The sequence below is a fragment of the Macaca nemestrina genome, chromosome 20, assembly GCF_043159975.1.
Source record: "Macaca nemestrina isolate mMacNem1 chromosome 20, mMacNem.hap1, whole genome shotgun sequence".
NCBI classification, from domain to species: Eukaryota; Metazoa; Chordata; class Mammalia; order Primates; family Cercopithecidae; genus Macaca; species Macaca nemestrina.
The window spans coordinates 60,438,430-60,459,092 of record NC_092144.1 but is presented as its reverse complement, the minus strand read 5'-3'; the positions used below and the strand labels follow the sequence as shown (position 1 = coordinate 60,459,092).

General features: G+C 49.3%; 1 protein-coding gene and 1 long non-coding RNA gene across 3 annotated transcripts in view; one reads left to right on the top strand and one right to left on the bottom strand.

Annotated features, from left to right (window-relative positions):
• The window catches only part of LOC139360421 (uncharacterized), a 34,925-nt gene extending 16,989 nt beyond the window's left edge, over positions 1-17,936 (bottom strand). Inside the window, exons 1-3 of one of the 2 annotated variants that reach the window (XR_011617796.1) lie at positions 17,801-17,936; positions 8,707-8,824; positions 4,859-4,944 (exon numbers count right to left, since the gene is read on the bottom strand). This is a non-coding gene — a long non-coding RNA (uncharacterized lncRNA). The remainder of the gene's footprint in view (positions 1-4,858; positions 4,945-8,706; positions 8,825-17,800) is intronic. The other variant, XR_011617797.1, reaches the window with a different exon arrangement.
• LOC105497160 (napsin-A-like) lies at positions 9,170-19,196 on the top strand. The gene is made up of 9 exons (XM_011767996.3): positions 9,170-9,631; positions 14,705-14,846; positions 14,932-15,055; positions 15,244-15,362; positions 15,674-15,873; positions 17,822-17,944; positions 18,037-18,181; positions 18,585-18,683; positions 18,889-19,196. Exons 1-9 carry the CDS (start codon positions 9,552-9,554, stop codon positions 19,120-19,122), a joined length of 1,266 nt encoding a protein of 421 aa, XP_011766298.1. The 5' UTR covers positions 9,170-9,551; the 3' UTR covers positions 19,123-19,196.
• Positions 19,197-20,663: the final 1,467 nt, after the last annotated feature.

Below are 20,663 nucleotides of genomic sequence, written 5' to 3'. Positions count from 1 at the left end.
GACGGGGCTCCTGCAGAGCTCCTCCAGAGGCTGGGGAAGGCGAGGATGTGGATTCTCCTCTAGAGCCTCCAGAGGCTCTGCAAACGTGGCACTGCAAACACGGCACTGCAAACATGGCAGTTTCAACACTGAAATCATTTTGGGCTTCTGGCTTCCATAATTGTAGGACAGTGAATGTGTGATTGAGTGATTGACTTTGTTGCCCAGGCTGGAGTGCAATGGCACAATCGTGGCTCACTACAGCCTCCACCTCCCAGGCTCAAGCAATCCTCCTGCCTCAGCCTCCCAAGTAGCTGGGACCACAGGCATGCACCACTACGCCCAGATAATTTAATTTTTTTTTTTTCCTAGAGACAGGATCTCCCTTTGTTGCCCAGGCTGGTCTCCATCTAACTCCTGGGCTCAAGCAGTCCTCCTGCCTCAGCCTCCTGAAATGCTGGGATTACCGGCATGAGGCACCCACCTGGCCTTTTCTTTATGAATTACCCAGCCTCAGGTATTCCTTTATTGCAATGCAAAATGGACTAATACAGATGATATGGGACGCATGCACAGAAAATATCTATAAGGACTGTGATGATTCATAATGAGTGTCAACTGGATTGGATTGAAGGATACAAAGTATTGATCCTGGGTGTCGTGAGGGTGTTGCCAGAAGAGATTAACATTTGAGGAGGGGAACATCGCACACTGGGGCCTGTTGGGGGGTGGGGGGTAAGCGAGGGGGAAAGCATTAGGACAGATACCTAATACATGTGGGGGTTAAAACCTAGATGACGGGTTGATAGGTGCAGCAAACCAGCATGGTACACGTTTACCTATGTAACAAACCTGCACGTCCTGCACATGTATCCCAGAACTTAAAGTAAAATAAAATAAAATAAACAAACAAAGAAACGTTTGAGTCAGTGGGCTGGGAAAGGCAGACCCACCCTGAATGATCACAGTCTAATCACCTGCTGTCGTGGCTAGAATATAAGCAGGCAGAAAAATGTGAAAAGAGAGACTGACCTAGCCGCCCAGCCTCCGCCTTTCTCCGGTGTTGGATGCTTCCTGCCCTCGAACATCAGACTCCAAGTTATTCAGTTTTGGAACTTGGACTGGCTCTCCTTGCTCCTCAGTGTGCAGATGGCCTATTGTAGGACCCTTGTGATTGTGTGAGTTAATACTTAATAAACTCCCATATATATATATATATATATATATATTCCATTAGTTCTGTTCCTCTCGAGAGCCCTGACTAACACAAGGACATTACTGCATTCTTGTTTATTACATTGAAAAAGGGAGGCCGGGCACGCTGGCTCACGCCTGCAATCCCAGCACTTTGGGAGGCTGAGGCGGGCGGATCACAAGGTCAGGAGATCGAGACCATCCTGGCTAACATGGTGAAACTTTGTCTCTACTAAAAACACAAAAAAATTAGCCGGGCGAGGTGGCGGGCGCCTGTAGTCCCAGCTACTCCGGAGGCTGAGGCAGGAGAATGGCCTGAACCCAGGAGGCGGAGCTTTCTGTGAGCCGAGATGGCGCCACCGCACTCCAACCTGGGTAACAGAGTGAGACTCCATCTCAAAAAAAAAAAAGGAATTACAGTTCCTTGCCCGTCTCTATGGAACACCCCCTCCTACCTGTTCCCAAGCCAGGGACCAAGGACTATCGACCCGTACAGGACTTACGCTCGGCTAACCAAGCTACAGTGACTCTGCACCAACAGTTCCTAACCCTTCCACACCGTTAGGATTGCTGCCAGCTGAGGACAGCAGGTTTGCTTGTCTGGACTTGAAGGATGCCTTCTTTAGCATCAGACCGGCTCCTGAGCGCCAAAAGCTGCCTGCCTTTCAGTGGGAAGATCCGGGTCAGGTGTTACCACTCAGTACGCTTGGACTCGGCTTCCCCAGGGGTTTAAAAATTCCCCCACCATTTTCAGGGAGGTACTGGCTTGAGACCTCCAGAAGTTTCCTGCTAAAGACCTAGGCTGCGTCTTGCTCCAGTATGTGGATGATCTTCTGCTAGGACACTCCATGGCAGACAGGTGTGCAAAAGGGACGGATGTCCTGCTTCCACACCTGAGGGACTCTGGGTATAAGGTGTCCAAGAAGAAAGCTCAGATCTGCAGACAGCAGGCACGCTACCTGGGATTCATTATTCAGAAAGGGGAGCACGCAGCCTGGGGTCAGAAAGAAAGCAGGTCATCTGCAGCTTACCAGAACCTAAAACCAGAAGGCAAGTAAGGGAATTTCTAGGAGCTGTGGGGTTTTGCAGATTATGGATTCCAAACTTTGTGGTGCTAGCCAAACAAAGGGGGGGTTACAAAGAGGGGCGATCAGGAGCCTTTTGAATGGGGACCTCTGCAACAGCAAGCCTTTTGCAAGTTAGAGAAAAAACGTATGTCAGCCTCAGCCTTAGGACTACCAGATTTGACAAAGCCCTTTACGCTCTATGTGTCAGAAAGAGAAAAAAATGGCAGTCAGAGTTTTAACCCAAACTGTGGGGCCTTGGCCAAGACCAGTGGCCTACCTCTCAAAACAGCTAGACGGAGTTTCAAAAGGCTGGCCTCCTTGTCTGAGAGCCCTGGCAGCTACAGCCCTGTTAGCACAAGAAGCAGACAAGCTAACCCTTGGACAAAACTTAAGTATAAAGGCCCCCCATGCGGTGGTAACTCTGATGAATACCAAAGGACACCATTGGCTAACAAATGCCAGATTAACCAAGTACCAAAGCTTGTTATGTGAAAACCCCCGCGTAACCACTGAAGTCTGTAACACTCTGAATCCTGCCACCTTACTCCCAGTACCAGACAGCCCTGTCGAACATAACTGTGTGGAAGTATTGGACTCAGTCTATTCTAGCAGACCCGATCTTCAAGACCAGCCACGGGTATTAGTGGACTGGGAGTTATACGTGGACGGGAGTAGCTTCATCAATCCACGAGGAGAAAGATGTGCAGGATATGCGGTGGTAACCTTGGATGATGTTACTGAAGCCAAACCATTGCCTCAGGGCACTTCAGCCCAGAAGGCAGAGCTCATTGCTTTAACTTGGGCCCTAGAACTTAGTGAAGGTAAGACTGTAAACATTTATACTGACTCTCGATATGCCTTTCGAACCCTTCAAGTACATGGAGCATTATATAAAGAAAAAGCCCCGTTAAATTCTGGGGGAAAGGACATAAAAAATCAACAAGAAATTCTGCAATTATTAGAGGCAGTATGGAAACCCCAAAAGGTGGCAGTCATGCATTGCAGGGGACACCAGCACGTTTCCACCTTGGTGAGCCAAGGAAACTCCCGAGCAGACACAGAGTCACGAAAAGCAGTATCTCCTTCTTACCGGGCATGAGTCACAGCCCCCCTACTCCCTCAAATACCTGATCTGGTGCCTACTCATTCTAAAGAGGAAAAGGACTTTCTTCAGGCAGAGGGAGGACAAACAATAAAAGCAGGATGGATAAAGTTACCAGATGGGAGAATAGCTGTGCCACAGCTGCTAGGAGCCGCAGTCGTGCTGGCTGTACATGAAACTACCCATTTAGGCCAGGAGTCACTTGAAAAGCTGTTAAGCTGCTACTTCTACATCTCACACTTGCCAGCTCTTGCTGAAACAGTAGTGCAGCGATGCGTTACCCGTTGACAGCGCAATGCAAAGCAAGGCCCCTCTGTGCCTCCCGGCATACAAGCCGATGGAGCAGCTCCCTTGGGAGATCTTCAAGTGGACTTCACAGAGATGCCCAAATGTGGAGGTAACAAGCATTTGCTGGTTCTAGTGTATACTTACTCTAGGTGGGTAGAGGCTTATCCAACACCAACTGAAAAAGCTCATGAAGTAACCCGTGTGCTTCTTCGAGATCTCATCCCTAGGTTTGGACTGCCTCTGCGGATTGGCTCAGATAATGGGCTGGCATTTGTGGCTGACTTAGTACAGAGGATGGCAAAGGTATTGGGAATCACTTGGAAGCTACATGCCGCCTACTGACCTCAGAGTTCCGGAAAGGTGGAGCGGATGAATTGCACTATCAAAAATAGTTTAAGGAAGGTATGTCACGAGACAGGATTAAAATGGATACAGGCCTTTCCTATGGTATTGTTCAAAATTAGGTGCACCCCCTCTAAGAAAACAGGATACTCTCCTTATGAAATATTATATCACAGGCCTCTTCCTATACTGAGAGGACTTCCGGGTACTCCCCAAGAGTTGGGTGAAATTGAACTGCAGCGACCAGCCTGGCCAAGATGGTGAAACCCCGTCTCTACTAAAAATACAAAAAAATTAGCTGGGCGAGGTGGCACGCGCCTGTAATCCCAGCTACTCCAGAGGCTGAGGCAGAGAATTGCTTAAAAACCTGGAGGGGCGGAGGTTGCAGTGAGCCGAGATCGTGCCACTGCACTCCAGCCTGGGTGACAGAGGGAGACTCTGTCTCAAAACAAAACAAAAAGAAAAGAAAAGAAATTGAATTGCAGCAACAACTACAGGCCTTGGGGAAAATTACCCAGACAATCTCAACTTGGGTAAATGAGAGGTGCCAGGGCAGCTTATTCTCCCCAGTTCACCCTTTTTCTCCATGTGACCGTATGGTGTGTGGATCAAGGACTGGAACGCAGCTCCCTTACGGCCACGGTGGAAGGGACCCCAGACGGTTATCCTGACCACTCCCACGGCTGTGAAGAGAGAAGGAATTCCAGCCTGGATGCACCACAGCCGCATAAAGCCTGCAGCCACTGGAACCTGGGAAGCCAAACCAAGCCTAGACAATCCCCGCAAAGTAACCCTGAGGAGGACGACAAGCCCTGCTCCAGTCACCCCCGGAAGGTGACTGGTCTACGCTCGGCCGAAGCATGAGGAAAATCGCCGTGGGACTTACCTTCCTTATAACATGGACTTGTGTGGTAAAAGCTTCCACTGCTTCTTCCCACGCAGAGGACTGCCTTCAGTGCATATATCAGGTCACTGAGGTAGGACAACAAGTTAAGACAATCTTTTTGTTCTATAGTTATTATGAATGCCTAGGAATTCCAAAAGGAACATGTTTGTATAATAACACTCAGTACAAAGTCTGTAATGCAGGAAGTGACCAGCCCGATGTGTGCTATGACCCCTCTGAACCTCCCATTTCCATAGTTTTTGAAATAAGATTAAGGACTGAAGACTGGTGGGGACTCATAAATGAGACAAGTAAAGTATTAGCCAGAACAGTAGAAAAAGGGGTGCCCAGATGCATAATCTTAAAATCTCATGCTTGTGCCTTCATTAATAGCAATAAGTTAGGAGCAGGATGTGGCTCTTTTAATTAGGAAAAAAAAAAAACGGCCGGGCGCGGTGGCTCAAGCCTGTAATCCCAGCACTTTGGGAGGCCGAGACGGGCGGATCACGAGGTCGGGAGATCGAGACCATCCTGGCTAACATGGTGAAACCCCGTCTCTACTAAAAAATACAAAAAACTAGCCGGGCGAGGTGGCGGGCGCCTGTAGTCCCAGCTACTCGGGAGGCTGAGGCAGGAGAATGGCGTAAACCCGGGAGGCGGAGGTTGCAGTGAGCTGAGATCCGGCCACTGCACTCCAGCCTGGGCAGCAGAGCGAGACTCCGTCTCAAAAAAAAAAAAAAAAAAAAGGAAAAGAACTAGACCGTAAGGTCAACATTTTTATAAAAGGAGAGATTTGAAAATGCTCTCCAGAGCCAGTATTTCAGACTTTCTATGATGAACTAAATGTGCCAGTACCTGAAATTCCAGGAAAAACTAGAAATTTGTTTTTGCAATTAGCCAAGCATGTAGCCCAGTCTCTAAAAGTCACTTCATGTGATGTTTGTGGAAGAACCATCACAGGAGATCAATGGCCATGGGAACCCGAGAATGAGTTCCTACAGACCCAGTTCCTGATGAATTCCTAAGTGGCCCAAAAGAACTACCGTGACAATTTCTAGGTTCTAAAAGCCTCAATTATTGGACAATATTGCATAACTAGAGAAGAAAAACAATTCACTCATCCTGTATGACAGCTTAGTTGTCTTGGACAAAAACTGTATAATGGTACCACAAAAACAGTTACATGGTGGAGTTCCAATTACACAGAAAAAAGATCCATTCAGTAAATTTCCAAAATTGCAGACTGTTTAGGCCCACCCAGAATTCCACCAGGACTGATCTGCCCCCACCAGGTTATACTGGATATGTGAACATAGAGCCTATGCTAAGCTACCTGATCAGTGGACAGGTAGCTGTGTAATGGGCACTATTAAACCATCTTTCTTCCTACTGCCCATAAAAACAGGCAAAGTCCTAGGATTCCCTGTCTATGCTTCCCGCAAAGAAATGAAGCATAGTCATAGGTAACTGGAAAGATGACAAATGGCCCCCTGAAAGAATTATACACTACTATGGGCCCACCACTTGGGCACAAGACGGCTTATAGGGATATCGGACCCCCATCTACATGCTCAACCGAATCATACAGTTGCAAGCTGTTCTAGAATTTATTACTAATAAAACCAGTCAAGCCTTGACTCTTCTTGCCTGGCAAGAGACTTAGATGAGGAATGCTATCTACCAAAATAGACTAGCTCTCGACTACTTGCTGGCAGCTGAAGGAGGCGTCTGTGGAAAATTTAACCTTACTAATTGCTGTCTACACACACATGATCAAGGGCAAGTAGTTGAAGACATAATTAAAGATATAACAAAACTGGCACATGTGCCGGTGCAAGTGTGGCACGGATTTGATCCTGAGGCCATGTTTGGAAATTGGTTCCCAGCAATAGGAGGATTTAAAAGTCTTATAATAGGAGGTATAATAGTAATAGGAACCTGCTTACTACTCCCTTGTTTGCTACCTGTACTTCTTCAAATGATGAAAAGCTTCATGGCTACCTTAGTTCACCAGAGTGCTTCAGCACAAGCATATTATATGAACCACTATCAATCTACTGCACAGGAAGACATAAGTAGTAGAAATGAAAGTGAGAACTCCCACTAATAAAATGAGTGAGAGTCTCAAAGGGAGGAAATGAGAGAAGAGAGAAAGAGACCCCCCCCCCATATTGTTCTATACTATTTTATACTCAGTACCTGTTTTAAGAAGAAACAAGGAAGCGAAACCAAAGGCAGGCAGCCTGGCGCCAGGCACCAGACCCAAAACCAGGCCTGGGCCTGCCTCACTTTAGCCTGACAGTTAAAATTCAACCCATGACTTAGCAACCGATGTTATCCATAGATTCCAGACATTGTATGGAAGGACATTGTGAAACTTCTCATTCTGTTCTGTTTCACTCCGATTACTGGTGCAGGCAGCCCCTGTCACATACCCCCTAGATTGCTCAATTAGTCACGGTCCTTTCATGTAAAATCTTTAGTGTTGTGAGTCCTTAAAAGGGACAGAAATTGTGCAGTCAACAAGTTTGGATTTTAAGATGCTAGTCTGCCAATGCTTCCAGCTGATTAAAAGCTACTTCCTTCACTATCTCAGTGTCTGTGAGGTTTTGTCCACGGCTTGTCCTGCTACACTAGAATAGCATATCCACTGAAAATATCCTTCAGGCATGAAGGAGAAATAAAGACTCTCCCAAAACAAACAAAGCTGAGGAATTTCATCACCACCAGATCTGTCCTACAAGAAATGCTAAAGGGAGTACTTCAGTCAGAAAGAAAAGCATGTTCATGAGTGATAAAAAAATCATCTGAAGGTACAAAACTCACTGCTAATAGTAAGCACACAGAAAAACATGGTGTATTATAACAGTATAACTATGGTGTATGAACTACTCTTAAGTAGAAAAACTAAAGGGTGAACCAATCAAAAATAATAACTACAACAACTCTTTAAGACATAGACAGTACAATAAGATATAAATACAAACAACAAAAAGTTAAAAAGTTGGGGACAAAGTTAAGGTGTAGAGTTTTTATTAATTTTCTTATTGTTTGTTGGTTTGTTTATGCAAACAGTGTTAAGTTTATGTTGTCAGCTTAAAATAATGGGTTATAAGATAGTATTTGTGGCAGGACGCGGTGGCTCACACCTGTAATCCCAGCACTTTGGGAGGCTGAGGCAGGCAGATCACAAGGTCAGATCGAGGCCATCCTGGCTAACATAGTGAAACCTTGTCTCTACTAAAAATACAAAAAAAAAAAAAAAAAAAAAAATTGCCAGGCATGGTGGTGGACTCCTGTAGTCCCAGCTACTCTGGAGGCTGAGGCAGGAGAATGGTATGAACCCGGGAGGCGGAGCTTGCAGTGAGCCGAGATAAAGCCACTGAACTCCAGCCTGGGTAACAGATTCCATCTCAAAAAAAAAAAAAAAAAAAAAAAAAAAAAAAGACAGTATTTGCAAGCCTCATGGTAACCTCAAATCAAAAAACATACAACAGATACAAAAAAAAAAAAAAAAGGCCGGGCGCGGTGGCTCAAGCCTGTAATCCCAGCACTTTGGGAGGCCGAGACAGGTGGATCACAAGGTCAGGAGATCGAGACCATCCTGGCTAACACAGTGAAACCCCGTCTCTACTAAAAAATACAAAAAACTAGCCGGGCGAGCTGGCGGGCGCCTGTGGTCCCAGCTACTTGGGAGGCTGAGGCAGGAGAATGGCGTGAACCCGGGAGGCGGAGCTTGCAGTGAGCTGAGATCCGGCCACTGCACTCCAGCCTGGGCGACAGAGCGAGACTCCGTCTCAAAAAAAAAAAAAAAAATACATAAATCAGCCAGGTGTGCTGGCACGTACCTGTAGTCCCAGCTACTCGGGAGGCTGAGGCACGAGAATCACTTGAATCCAGGAGGCAGAGGTTGCAGTGAGCCGAGATTGCACCAGGGCACTCCAGCCTAGGCAACAGAACGAGATTCTGTCTCAAAAATAAATAAATAAATAAATAAATAAATAAATAAATAACAGCAAAGAAGGACAGAAAGAAGAGAATACCACAAAACAACCAGAAAACAAATAACAAAATGGCAGGAGGATGTCCTTATCAAGGACAACATTGAATGTAAATGGACTAAACTCTCGAATAAAAAGATATAGAATGGATGAATGGATGAAAAAGAAGACCCAATGTTTTGTTGCTTACAAGAAACATACTTCATCTACAAATAAAATAATAAGAGTCTGGGTCCTGAGATGCAGGTAGTCCCACTTCATATGGGAGGGTAGGCTTATAACCAGTTCCTCTCTCCCTTCCCTAGACCCTTCACAGATACCTGCTGGTCCCTCTCACTTGGCCAAGGAAACACTTGTGGTTAAAAAGTTGCAGAAAAGTGATGTGAAAGTGAGAAGTAAAAGTGACAGAGGCTAAAGGATGGAGGGTGGGAGGCAGTCCTGGCAGAGGAGACCTCACCACCACCACCCCCCAAGTAGGGAATGAGGAGCACCAGGGACACAGGATACAACTTTTGCTGACACTACGCAAATACTCTGCACAAATCTTCAAAAAAATCCTTGTCCCCCTGTGTCACCTGCTGAGAGACCTTGTGTCTTGGTCACCTCCTAAACCGGGAGGTGGGGCATGAACAGGGTGGAGTCACAGGGGAGAGAAAACTAGGAAGCCTGGGTTCACACCCTGGTCCCCAGTGATGTCTCCACCACGGCTGCTGCCCCTGCTGCTGCTGCTGCCTCTGCTGAACGTGGAGCCTGCTGGGGCCACACTGATTCGGTATGGTGACCCCATTTGCCACCCCCAAACCTGGGAGGGATTCTCTGCTTTTTGCCCTTTAAGTCTGGGGCTCCTGGTTCAGTGATTCCCAAACCTGGCACCCAGGATCCTTGACTCTTCTTGGCTTCCCAGATCTCTAAAGTGGGCTTTCACTCTGAGGACTCCACTCTGACATCTCCTAAGATCAGAGCTCCCCCACTGTTTTTTTGTTTTGTTTTGTTTTGTTTTTGAGACAGAGTTTTGTTCTTGTTGCCCAGGCTGGAGTGCAATGGCATGATCTTGGCTCACCACAACCTCCACCTCCCAGGTTCAAGTGATTCTCCTGCCTCAGCCTCCCGAGTAGCTGGGATTACAGGCATGTGCCACCACCCCGGCTAATTTTGTATTTTTAGTAGAGATGGGGTTTCTCCATGTTGGTCAGGCTGGTCTCGAACTCCCGACCTTAGGTGATCTGCCCGCGTTGGCCTCCCAAAGTGCTGGGGGTTACAGGCATGAGCCACCACACCCGGCTCAGAGCTCCCTTTTTAAATTTTTTTTTCCTTTTATTTATTTATTTGTTGAGATTGGGTCTTGCTCTGTCACCCAGGCTGGAGTGCAGTAGTGAGATCATGGCTCACTGCAGCCTCAAACTTGTGGTCTTAAGCCATTCTCCCACCTCAGCCTCCCAAGTAGCTGGGACTACAGGTATGTGTCACCATGCCCAGCTAGTTTTTGAAAGTCTTTATAAAGAGGAGGGTATCCCTATGTTTTCTAGGCTGGTCTCCACCTCCTGGGCTCGAGCAATCCTCTCACCTTAGCTTCCCAAAGTGCTGGAATTACAGACATGAACTACCATGTCCAGCCCAGAGCCCTTTTAAGATCCTCCAACACTGACAGACTTTTTTTTTTTTTTTTTTGAGACAGTCTCACTCTGTTGCCAGGCTGGAGTGCAGTGGCGTAGTCTCGGCTCACTGCAACCTCCACCTCCTGGTTCAAGTGATTTTCCTGCCTCAGCCTCCTAAGTAGCTGGGATTACAGGCACGTGCCACCATGCCTGGCTAATTTTTGTATTTTTAGTAGAGATGGGGTTTCACCATATTGGTTGGCCAGGCTGGTCTTGAACTCCTGACCTCGTGATCTGCCCGCCTCAGCCTCCCAAAGTGCTGGGATTACAGCCGTAACCCCAGGATTACATGCCTGTAACCCCAAAATTTGGGGAGGCTGAGGCAGGAGAATTGCTTGGGGCCAAGAACTTGAGAGCAGCCTGGGCAACTTAGCAAGAGCTTATCTCTACAAAAACTGAAAAAAATTAGCTGGATGTGGTGGCATAGGCCTGTGGTCCCAGCTACTTGGCAGGCTGAGGCAAGATGATCTTCGAGCCTGGGAGTTTGAGACTGCAGTGAGCCATGATCGTGCCACTGCTCTCCAGCCTGGGCAACAGAGTGAGACCCTGACTCTAAAAAAAAAATGGAGTCAGCATGCACATTCATTTCTGCATTGTCTGTTGTCTGCAGCCGCTTTCATGCTATCTTGGCAGAGTTGAATAGTTACAACAGAGACCGCAGGCCTGCAAAGCTGCTACACAAAGATTTGCCCAACACCACTGCTGTAGGTGATTTGGGGTCATGCTAAAGTTTGAGAATGACTGGTATAGACAGCTACTTCCTCCTTCTTCGCGGTCGAATGGAGTTCCATTCTATGTATGCTCCAAAGCAGAACTAAGCTGTGCCCATTGTTGGCCGTTGTAACTGCCCAGCTGGTTCTTTTTGCCTGCTGTCCAGATACCGCCAATTTATCAAGAAGGGAAAATGGCAATAGAGAAAGAGTTTAATTCATGCCGAGTCATCGGCTGAACAGGAGACCAGAGTTTTATTATTATTCAAATCAGAGGTGGGCATGGTGGCTCACGCCTGTAATTCTAGCACTTTGGGAGGCCGAGGCCGGTGGATCACCTGAGGTTAGGAGTTCAAGACCAGCTGGCCAACATGATGAAACCCCGTCTCTACTACAAATATAAAAACTAGCCGGGTATAGGCCGGGCGCGGTGGCTCAAGCCTGTAATCCCAGCACTTTGGGAGGCCGAGACGGGCGGATCATGAGGTCAGGAGATCGAGATCATCCTGGCTAACACGGTGAAACCCCGTCTCTACTAAAAAAAATACAAAAAACTAGCCGGGCGAGGTGGCGGACGCCTGTAGTCCCAGCTACTCGGGAGGCTGAGGCAGGAGAATGGCATAAACCCGGAAGGCGGAGCTTGCAGTGAGCTGAGATCCGGCCACTGCACTCCAGCCTGGGCGACAGAGCGAGACTCCGTCTCAAAAAAAAAACAAAAAAACAAAACAAAAAAAAACTAGCCGGGTATAGTGGTGGCTGCCTGTAATCCCAGCTACTTAGAAGGCTGAGGGAAGAGAATCACTTGAACCCAGGGGGCGGAGGTTGCAGTGAGCCGAGATCACGCCAGTGTACTCCAGCCTGGGTGGCAGAGTGAGACTCCATCTCATAAAAAACAAAACAAAAACAACAAATTAGCCTCCCCTAACATTTGGAGGCTGGGGTTTTTCAAGGATAGTTTGTCAGGCCTGGGAATGGATGCTGCTGATTGGTCAGGGAGGTAATCATTCATACGGGCCCGGAAAATAGTCTGCTTCTGGCTGGAGCCACAGGACTGGTTGGCAGGTCTGGGTGGCATCATCAGAAATGCAAAAACCTTTAGTCTCAAAAGACCAGTCTTAGGTTCTACAATACTGATGTAATCTGCAGGAGTAATTGGGGAAGTTGCAAATATTTTGACCTCTGGAATAATGACTGGTAATCATTTATGTCTGCACCTTAGCAGAATTTAATGCTCCTCTCATCCTCCTATCCTGGTGGTACTTCATTAGCTTTACAAAGGTGGTTTAGGTTTGGGGATGGACTATTATCATTTAAACTATAAACTGTCTCCTAAAGTTAGCTTGGCCCAAGCCCAGGAACGACCAAGGGTAGTTTGGAAGTTAAAGGCAAGATGGCGGTTGTTTAGATCGGATCTCTTTCACTGTCCTAATTTTCTCATTTATAGTTTTTGCAAAGGCAGTTCATCATTGGTCTGTCTCCAGTTTCCAAAATTAGGCACAGCCTCGTAAACACACCTTTGTGCACTCATCCAAGGATCTCCTACAGATGAAATTCTGGGTTGGGTTAAATGGTGGGTATAATTTTTGAGCATTTGATACACATTTGCCAAACCTAATCAATGGTAAGTATTCTCAGTTCTTCGCCAAAAGGTTTCTCACTGTTGTCATTTGTATTTTTTTGATGACTATTCTGGACATCTTTCCATGTATTTAGAATTTATTTGTACTTCTTTTCCAAATTATGTCCTTTGTTCATTTTCCTAATGAGTGTCAAGAACTATGAAGTTAGTTTGCCATAGTTTCATGGCTGCTCATAGAAGACCCAAGACTCCCAAGTCAGAGACAAAGGGCAGTTTATCACTCCCAGCAATAGTAGTAGCAAGAGTATTAGTATTTGTGCCAGTTTTTCTTTTCCTTTTTTTTTCTGTCTTTCTTTTTGTTTCTTTTTTGAGACAGGGTCTTGCTCTGTTGCTCAGGCTGGAGTGCAGTGGCATGATTATAGCTCACTGTAACTTTGAATTCCTGGGCCTCCCAAGTAGCAGGAGAATCACTTTAACCTGGGAAGTGAAGGTTGCAGTGAGCTGAGATCATGCCACTGCACCCATCCTGGTGACAGAGCAAGCCTGTGTTGCAGTCAGGGGTGGTGGCTCACACCTGTGATCCCAGCAATTTGGCAGACCGAGGCGGGCGGATAACCTGAGGTCAAGAGTTCAAGACCAGCCTGGCCAACCTGGTGAAATACCGTCTCTACAAAAATACAAAAATTAGCCAGGCATGATGGTGATGCCTGTAATCCCAGCTACTTGGGAGGCTGAGGCAGGAGAATCGCTTGAACCGAGGAGGCAGAGGTTGCAGTGAGGTGAGATTGAGCCACTGAACTCCAGCCTGGGCAACAGAGCGAGACTCCATCTCCAAAAAAAAAAGAAGAGAAAAGCTGCCCTCTTTCCAGAGTTAAACATTTTACTTGCTTCTGTGTCTTTTTTATTTTTTATTTTATTTTTTATACAGAGCTTTGCTTAGGTGGGAGTGCGGTGACATGATCTCAGCTCACCGCAACCTCCACCTTCCAGGCTCAAATGATCCTCCCACCTTGGCCTCCCAAGTACCTGTGACTAAAGGCTTGTGCCACTACACCCAGCTAATTTTTGTATTTTTTGTAGAGATGGGGTTTCGCCATGTTGTCCAGGCTGCTCTCGAACTCCTAGGCTCAAGCAATCTGCTTGCCTCGGTCTCCCAAAGTGCTCTTATAATTTTACTTTTCCCATTAAGTGTTTGATATCTCAGATGTATTTTAGTGTAAAGAGTGAAATTAACGCCGGGCGCGGTGGCTCACGCCTGTAATCCTAGCACTTTGGGAGGCCAAGGCGGGTGGATCACCTGAGGTCAGGAGTTTGAGAGCAACCTGGCCAACATGGTGAAACCCTGTCTCAACTAAAAATACAAAAATTAGCTGGGCCTGGTAGTGTGTGCCTGTAGTCCCAGCTACTTGGGAGGCTGAGGCAAGAGAATCACTGGAACCTGGGAAGCAGAGGTTGCAGGGAAACAAAAAAAAAAGTGAAATTAAGATTTGATGCTTACATTTTTTTCCCCCAAGGATGGGGAAAATAGTCTCCAACATCATGAACTGAAGCATGCAAGGGCCACCATCTGAGGGCTTTTGCAAAGGTTAGATTTCATGTTAGGGTCTTGGGAAACCTTTGAGCATATCAGTTCCTGGGAATGGCTTATGTGAAGGACTTGGATACCGTTGGGAAGTTCTGTTTGGGATGGTGTGTCCCTGTAAAGTCTTTGGGGATATTTGTCATCATGGTATCTGTGCTAGGGTTTCCTGGAGGTTGTTATTGTAGGGTTTCTGGTAATGACTCCTATTGTAGCCCTTGGAGATGTTGAATCTGTCATCATATTCCATTTGGGTAAGTCTATTTTAGAGGGTCTCCAGGAAGGGCAGCTTCCTAATTCTCATCATCTTCTTACTCTACAGGATCCCCCTTCGTAGAGTCCACCCTGGACTCAGGACCTTGAACCTATTGAGGGGATGGGGAAAACCAGCAAAGCTCCCCAGGTTGGGGGCCCCATCTCCTGGGGACAAGCCTGCCTTGGTACCTCTCTCCAAATTCCTGGATGTGAGTCACAGCCCTACACAGCCCCCACCCCTGTGCCCTCAAGCCAAACTCTTTACTGAGTCTGTCTCCTCTTTTGCCTCATCAGGCCCAGTATTTTGGGGAAATTGGGCTGGGAACGCCTCCACAAAACTTCACTGTCGTCTTTGACACTGGCTCCTCCAATCTCTGGGTCCCGTCCAGGAGATGCCACTTCTTCAGTGTGCCCTGCTGTGAGCTTCTATGTGGGAGAATAAGGCTGAGTGGGGGTGAAGGGAGAAGGCGGGGCTGGACCTCAGCTTCCCACAGGTTTTTGAGGAACTCTTCTTTTCTGACACCCTCAAAGGTCAGAAGGTTAAAGGGGCAGAAGGCATTTGGAAAGCTCCCCTCCCAAAGTGACCCTCTCTGACTTCTGACCTAGGGTTCCACCACCGCTTCAATCCCAATGCCTCCAGCTCCTTCCAGCCCAATGGGACCAAGTTTGCCATTCAATATGGAACTGGGCGGGTAGATGGAATCCTGAGTGAGGACAAGCTGACTGTGAGTGGCCTTTGACTCCAGGAAGCCTCGAGCCTGGGAGAACCCCGTTGTCTAAGATCATCTGGCTTAGGGGGGTGCTTGAGGTGGAGGGGCTTCCTGAGCCAATGGATGGGGCTTCTCAAGGAGGGGGAGGGGCTCCTGGGTGAAGGGATAAGAATTCTGTCAAGTCCAGAGGCAAAGTCTGCTAAGCAGTCGGGGAATTGGGTCCAGATGTCCCCAGACCTGGGATTAATGCTTTGGTTTGGGAGACCTCAGGACAGGAGGTTATTGTCCTCCTAAAAGTAACTGGTCACATCTCAATCTACCCCTAGATTGGTGGAATCAAGGGTGCATCCGTGATTTTCGGGGAAGCTCTGTGGGAATCCAGCCTGGTCTTCACTATTTCCCGCCCTGATGGGATATTGGGCCTCGGTTTTCCCATTCTGGCTGTGGAAGGAGTTCCGCCCCCGCTGGATGTACTGGTGGAGCAGGGGCTACTGGATAAGCCTGTCTTCTCCTTTTACCTCAACAGGTACTGGGGAGGGTGCACCTATCTGTGACTCCTATTCCCCAGAAGGAAGTGAGGCCCTCCTTCAGGAAGTCTCTTACTCCATAAAAAAAAGTCCCAGTTCAGGCATGGTGGCTGATGCCTGTAATCCCAGCACCTAGGGAGGCCAAGGCAGATTGATCACCTGAAGTCAGGAGTTCCAGACCAGACTGGCTAACATGGCGAAACCCTGTCTCTACTAAAAATATAAAAATTAGCTGGGTGTGGTGGCACATGCCTGTAATCCCAGCTACTTGAGAGGCTGAGGCAGGAGAATTGCTTATATCGGGGAGGTGGAGGTTGCAGTAAGCCAAGATCGCACCACTGCTCTCCAGTCTGGGTGAGAGAGAGAGATTCTGTCTAAAAAAAAAAATAATAATAATCCCAACCTTCATTCAGGCAGTAGTCACCTACCTAACAGAAGAAACACCTCAACCCTATTCATAAGTCCCAGAGCTTAAGTGACAACTTAAGATACTAAAGAAACTCACCATCAGTTCAACATGTGTTCAGTTGATTTCAACATGATTTCAAAATCAAACTAGGAAATTCTATGCTCCACCCAACCAAATATTCAGGAAACTTCTCTTCACCATAAAGCTCAAATCCCATTTGATAACACCGACCAGAAGTCAGGAAATGCCTGATTGAATTCACAAAGCCCCACCTACCTGGTAGGAAGGTCAATCTTATGCTCAGAAGTTCCACCCACCATCTGAGAAGTCTTCATTTTCCCTCCCAGGGCCCATCACACACAGTCCAATGCCCACTCAGTTACCCTGACATCCAACCCACTCAAGAAATTCCACCCACCTCTTGGTAGATCCCATTCACCTACCTCTTCTGGGAAGTTTCCAGCCCCATTCCCATCACTTTCAGCCAGCTCAGGAAGTCTAACACCTTTTTTTTTTTTTAGACGGAGTCTCGTTGTGTTGCCCAGGCTGGAGTGCAGTGGCCGGATCTCAGCTCACTGCAAGCTCCGCCTCCCGGGTTTATGCCATTCTCCTGCCTCAGCCTCCTGAGTAGCTGGGACTACAGGCGCCCGCCACCTCGCCTGGCTAGTTTTTTGTATTTTTTAGTAGAGACGGGGTTTCACCGTGTTAGCCAGGATGGTCTCGATCTCCTGACCTCGTGATCCACCCGTCTCGGCCTCCCAGAGTGCTGGGATTACAGGCTTGAGCCTCCGCGCCCAGCCAGTCTAACACCTTTCTAGATACCACAACAGGCAATTCAGAAAGTCTCTGCACCTTCCCAGGAAGCCACCCCACCCCTGCACAAGTCACACCTTCGAGCCAATTCTGAGACTCCACTGGTCTGCTTGGTTACTATATTCAGCTCAGGAATTTCCCCCAGAAGCTCTACCTTCTACAGCCAAACGAAGAAGTCTCCTCTCCACTTCAGGAAGTACCCATCGTCCTAAAGTCCTAACTTCCGTCAAGAAAAGTGCCATTTCGGCCAGGCGCGGTGGCTCAAGCCTGTAATCCCAGCACTTTGGGAGGCCGAGGCGGGCGGATCATAAGGTCAGGAGATCAAGACCACAGTGAAACCCCGTCTCTACTAAAAATACAAAAAATTAGCCGGGCGAGGCAGCGGGCGCCTGTAGTCCCAGCTACTCAGGAGGCTGAGGCAGGAGAATGGCGTGAACCCAGGAGGCGGAGCTTGCAGTGAGCCGAGATCGCGCCACTGCACTCCAGCCTGGGCAACAGCGTGAGACTCCGTCTCAAAAAAAAAAAAAAAAAAAAAAAAAAAAAAGAAAAGTGCCATTTCCCTTCATTTCTTGTTTCCAGTCCCAACATCTAGGCCCTGTCTGCATTCCACTGCCCCAGTTAAAACCCCAAAAATGACCCAAGTGGCAGGAAGTCCCATCCCTGGCCATTCCTAGGGCTGGCAGGGGAGGGCCGGTGACACTGACCTCTACACTCTGCTCCTGCAGGGACTCTGAAGTGGCTGATGGAGGAGAGCTGGTCCTGGGGGGCTCAGACCCGGCACACTACATCCCACCCCTCACCTTCGTGCCAGTCACAGTCCCCGCCTACTGGCAGATCCACATGGAGCGGTGAGGGACTTGGTCTCCTGAGTCTGGAGCTGGAGGCTGGGGGCCTGCACTCCTAGGTCCCTGCCTCTAATGACTGCCTCCTTCCCCCTCAGTGTGACGGTGGGCTCAGGGCTGACTCTCTGTGCCCGGGGCTGTGCTGCCATTCTGGACACAGGCACACCTGTCATCATAGGACCCACTGAGGAGATCCGGGCCCTGCATGAAGCCATTGGGGGAATCCCCTTGCTGGCTGGGGAGGTGAGGTACCAGTCTCCGGTGGGTGTGTCCTGGGGAAGATGATGGCAATTCGATGGCGAACACTGGGGCCTGAGGATGGGAAGCAGGTAGCTAGAGCATATCCAGGACAGAGGGGACTGGGATTCTTAAGTGACATGCTGGAGAGTGGTGGGAGGATGCAAAGATACTTCCCAAGTGTCTATGCTAAGTGGCTCAGTGGATGGTGAAGTGGGGGTGGGGGGAGATGATAATGCAGTTTTGTTTGGGGCTAGATGAGAGAAGCCTAGGCAACAGGGCTGTCCACACAGGACGCTGAATACCCAGGTGCTCAATATGAACATTACCCCATGGCACTGGGGAGCCACGGTCAGGATTTGAGCAGAGCAGGAATCTCCCGTCTTCACTTGTTCCCCTTCTCTCCCAGTACATCATCCGGTGCTCAGAAATCCCAAAGCTCCCCACAGTCTCACTCCTCATTGGGGGGGTCTGGTTTAACCTCACGGCCCAGGATTACGTCATCCAGGTAGGTGTCCGTCACAATGACGCCACAGTGATGTAATATGGCTGGAGTTGGGAGGGTGGAGCTGGGAGTTAGACATCACTAGGGCTGGAAGGGGCCACAGAAACATTTCTTGTCCCCGGGGCTGGGGGCAGAGAGAGCACGGACTCCCAGGGAAATGGTGGTTCCAGCCGCCTGGACACCCAGTTGCCATCTTGTCGCCTTGCAGTTTGCTCAGGGTGACGTCCGCCTCTGCTTGTCCGGCTTCCGGGCCTTGGACATCGCTTTGCCTCCAGTACCTGTGTGGATCCTCGGCGACGTTTTCTTGGGGGCGTATGTGGCCGTCTTCGACCGCGGGGACATGAAGAGTGGCGCACGAGTGGGCCTGGCGCGCGCTCGCCCTCGCTCTCGCCAAGCGGACCTGGGAAGGCGCGAGACCGCGCAGGCGCAGTACCGCGGGTGACGCCCAGGTGATGCGCATGCGCAACGGGTAGCAGACCTAACGCTACTCAGTAAAAACCCAGTATTTCCCTTGAACGAACCTGCCTAGGTTGCTTCTTTTCAGAGCGTACTTTTTGAAGAGAAAACTTTGTGCATGGACGCACGGAGTTGAGGAAGACAGGGAGGCGAAGGGTATCACTCCTTTTCTCCGGGGCGCACCCTTGTGAGGAGTCTTGTACTACGAGTCCCACCAAGCCCCTCGCCTACGCTGCCTTTCGTCAAAGGCTTCCAGCTCCGTGGAGCATCACGGTCGTTGTAGTCCACGCCGTGGTCACGCCCTGACGGGGGCGGGCGCAGCCACAACATGCGTGGGAGGCGACAGGTCGCGACGGCAGCGACAGGTGGCAGTGGGTGGGGGGGTGACTGTAATTGGTAAGGGTTTACCAGTTCCTGTTCTAAGGGGCGGGGATAACGTTCCCTCGGACCTCATCTCTTGTTTCTCCTCTCTCCCTTGGGATTCCAGGACCCCGGGGTCCGCCATAAAGGCGGAGCTTGAAGCCCCTGGGTTGGGGGAGCGGTGCTGCCCCTCCTCCGGCGGTGATGTCACTCCCCCCTCCGCAGCCTCTTGCTGCCCAGAGCTGCAGGAGCTGGGTCACCCCTCCCCCCATCTCGAGCCCCGGATTCCCCCATCCCCGCCTCGCCTCGACTTGGGGTGAGTACGGGGGAGGGGGCGAAGGTTCAGGGTCCGGGGGCGGTAAGACAGCCCGAATCCTAGTTTTGGAGACGGGGGACTTGGGATCCAGGGACCCAAAGATTATAGCGGAGAGATTTCCCCTGGACTCTGAGCTTTTGGGGGCCAAGGTACTTGGAGCGTTATAGGGGACGAAGGATTGTAGGCAGAGAGTGGTCACATTTTCACCTTTGGTGTCCGGAGACCAAGGCTCCGAATGGAACCGGGTGGGAATGGGGGCAGAGGAACAAGGAAGGGGTCCTAGAAGTCAGGGAGCGGAAGACTCTTCCCCAATTCCAGGGCCTGGGGTAATGGGGAAAGGAGGGTTGTCAGGGGACGCCGAGGATGACAGAGATAGGAGTTGCAGCTTTCAGGAATTGTCTGCCTTGAGTGCCTGGGAACGGACGGACTGGGAGGAGCAGGGGTGGGGAAAGGAACTGAAGACGTAGACGTTGGCCTGTCCCCTCCTGGTGTCCCTAGTCAAGAGTCGAGTCTGCTTCCCCCTGGTCTGTGAACGTAGGTGAGTGTCCAGTATTTGGAGCCCTCATGAGGCTTCCAGAAGCCCCCTCCTCTTTAATGGGTGGGTGGAGACTCCAGGCTCACAAATCCTCCCATAGATCCTGGTGGGGTCTGTGGAGGGCCATGAGGGAGTGCTGGCATCCAAGTTTCCCAGGGCCTGATGGAGTGTGCACCAGCCTGCTACTCTCAGCCCGCTGCCTCTTCCCCTCCCATGGCCTCTAATCCTGACTCTAATCCTGAGTCGCATCGCACATTCCTCCTTATTCCAGCCCCCTTTTCCCACAGCCCCCACCTTCTCCCACACTTCTGACTTC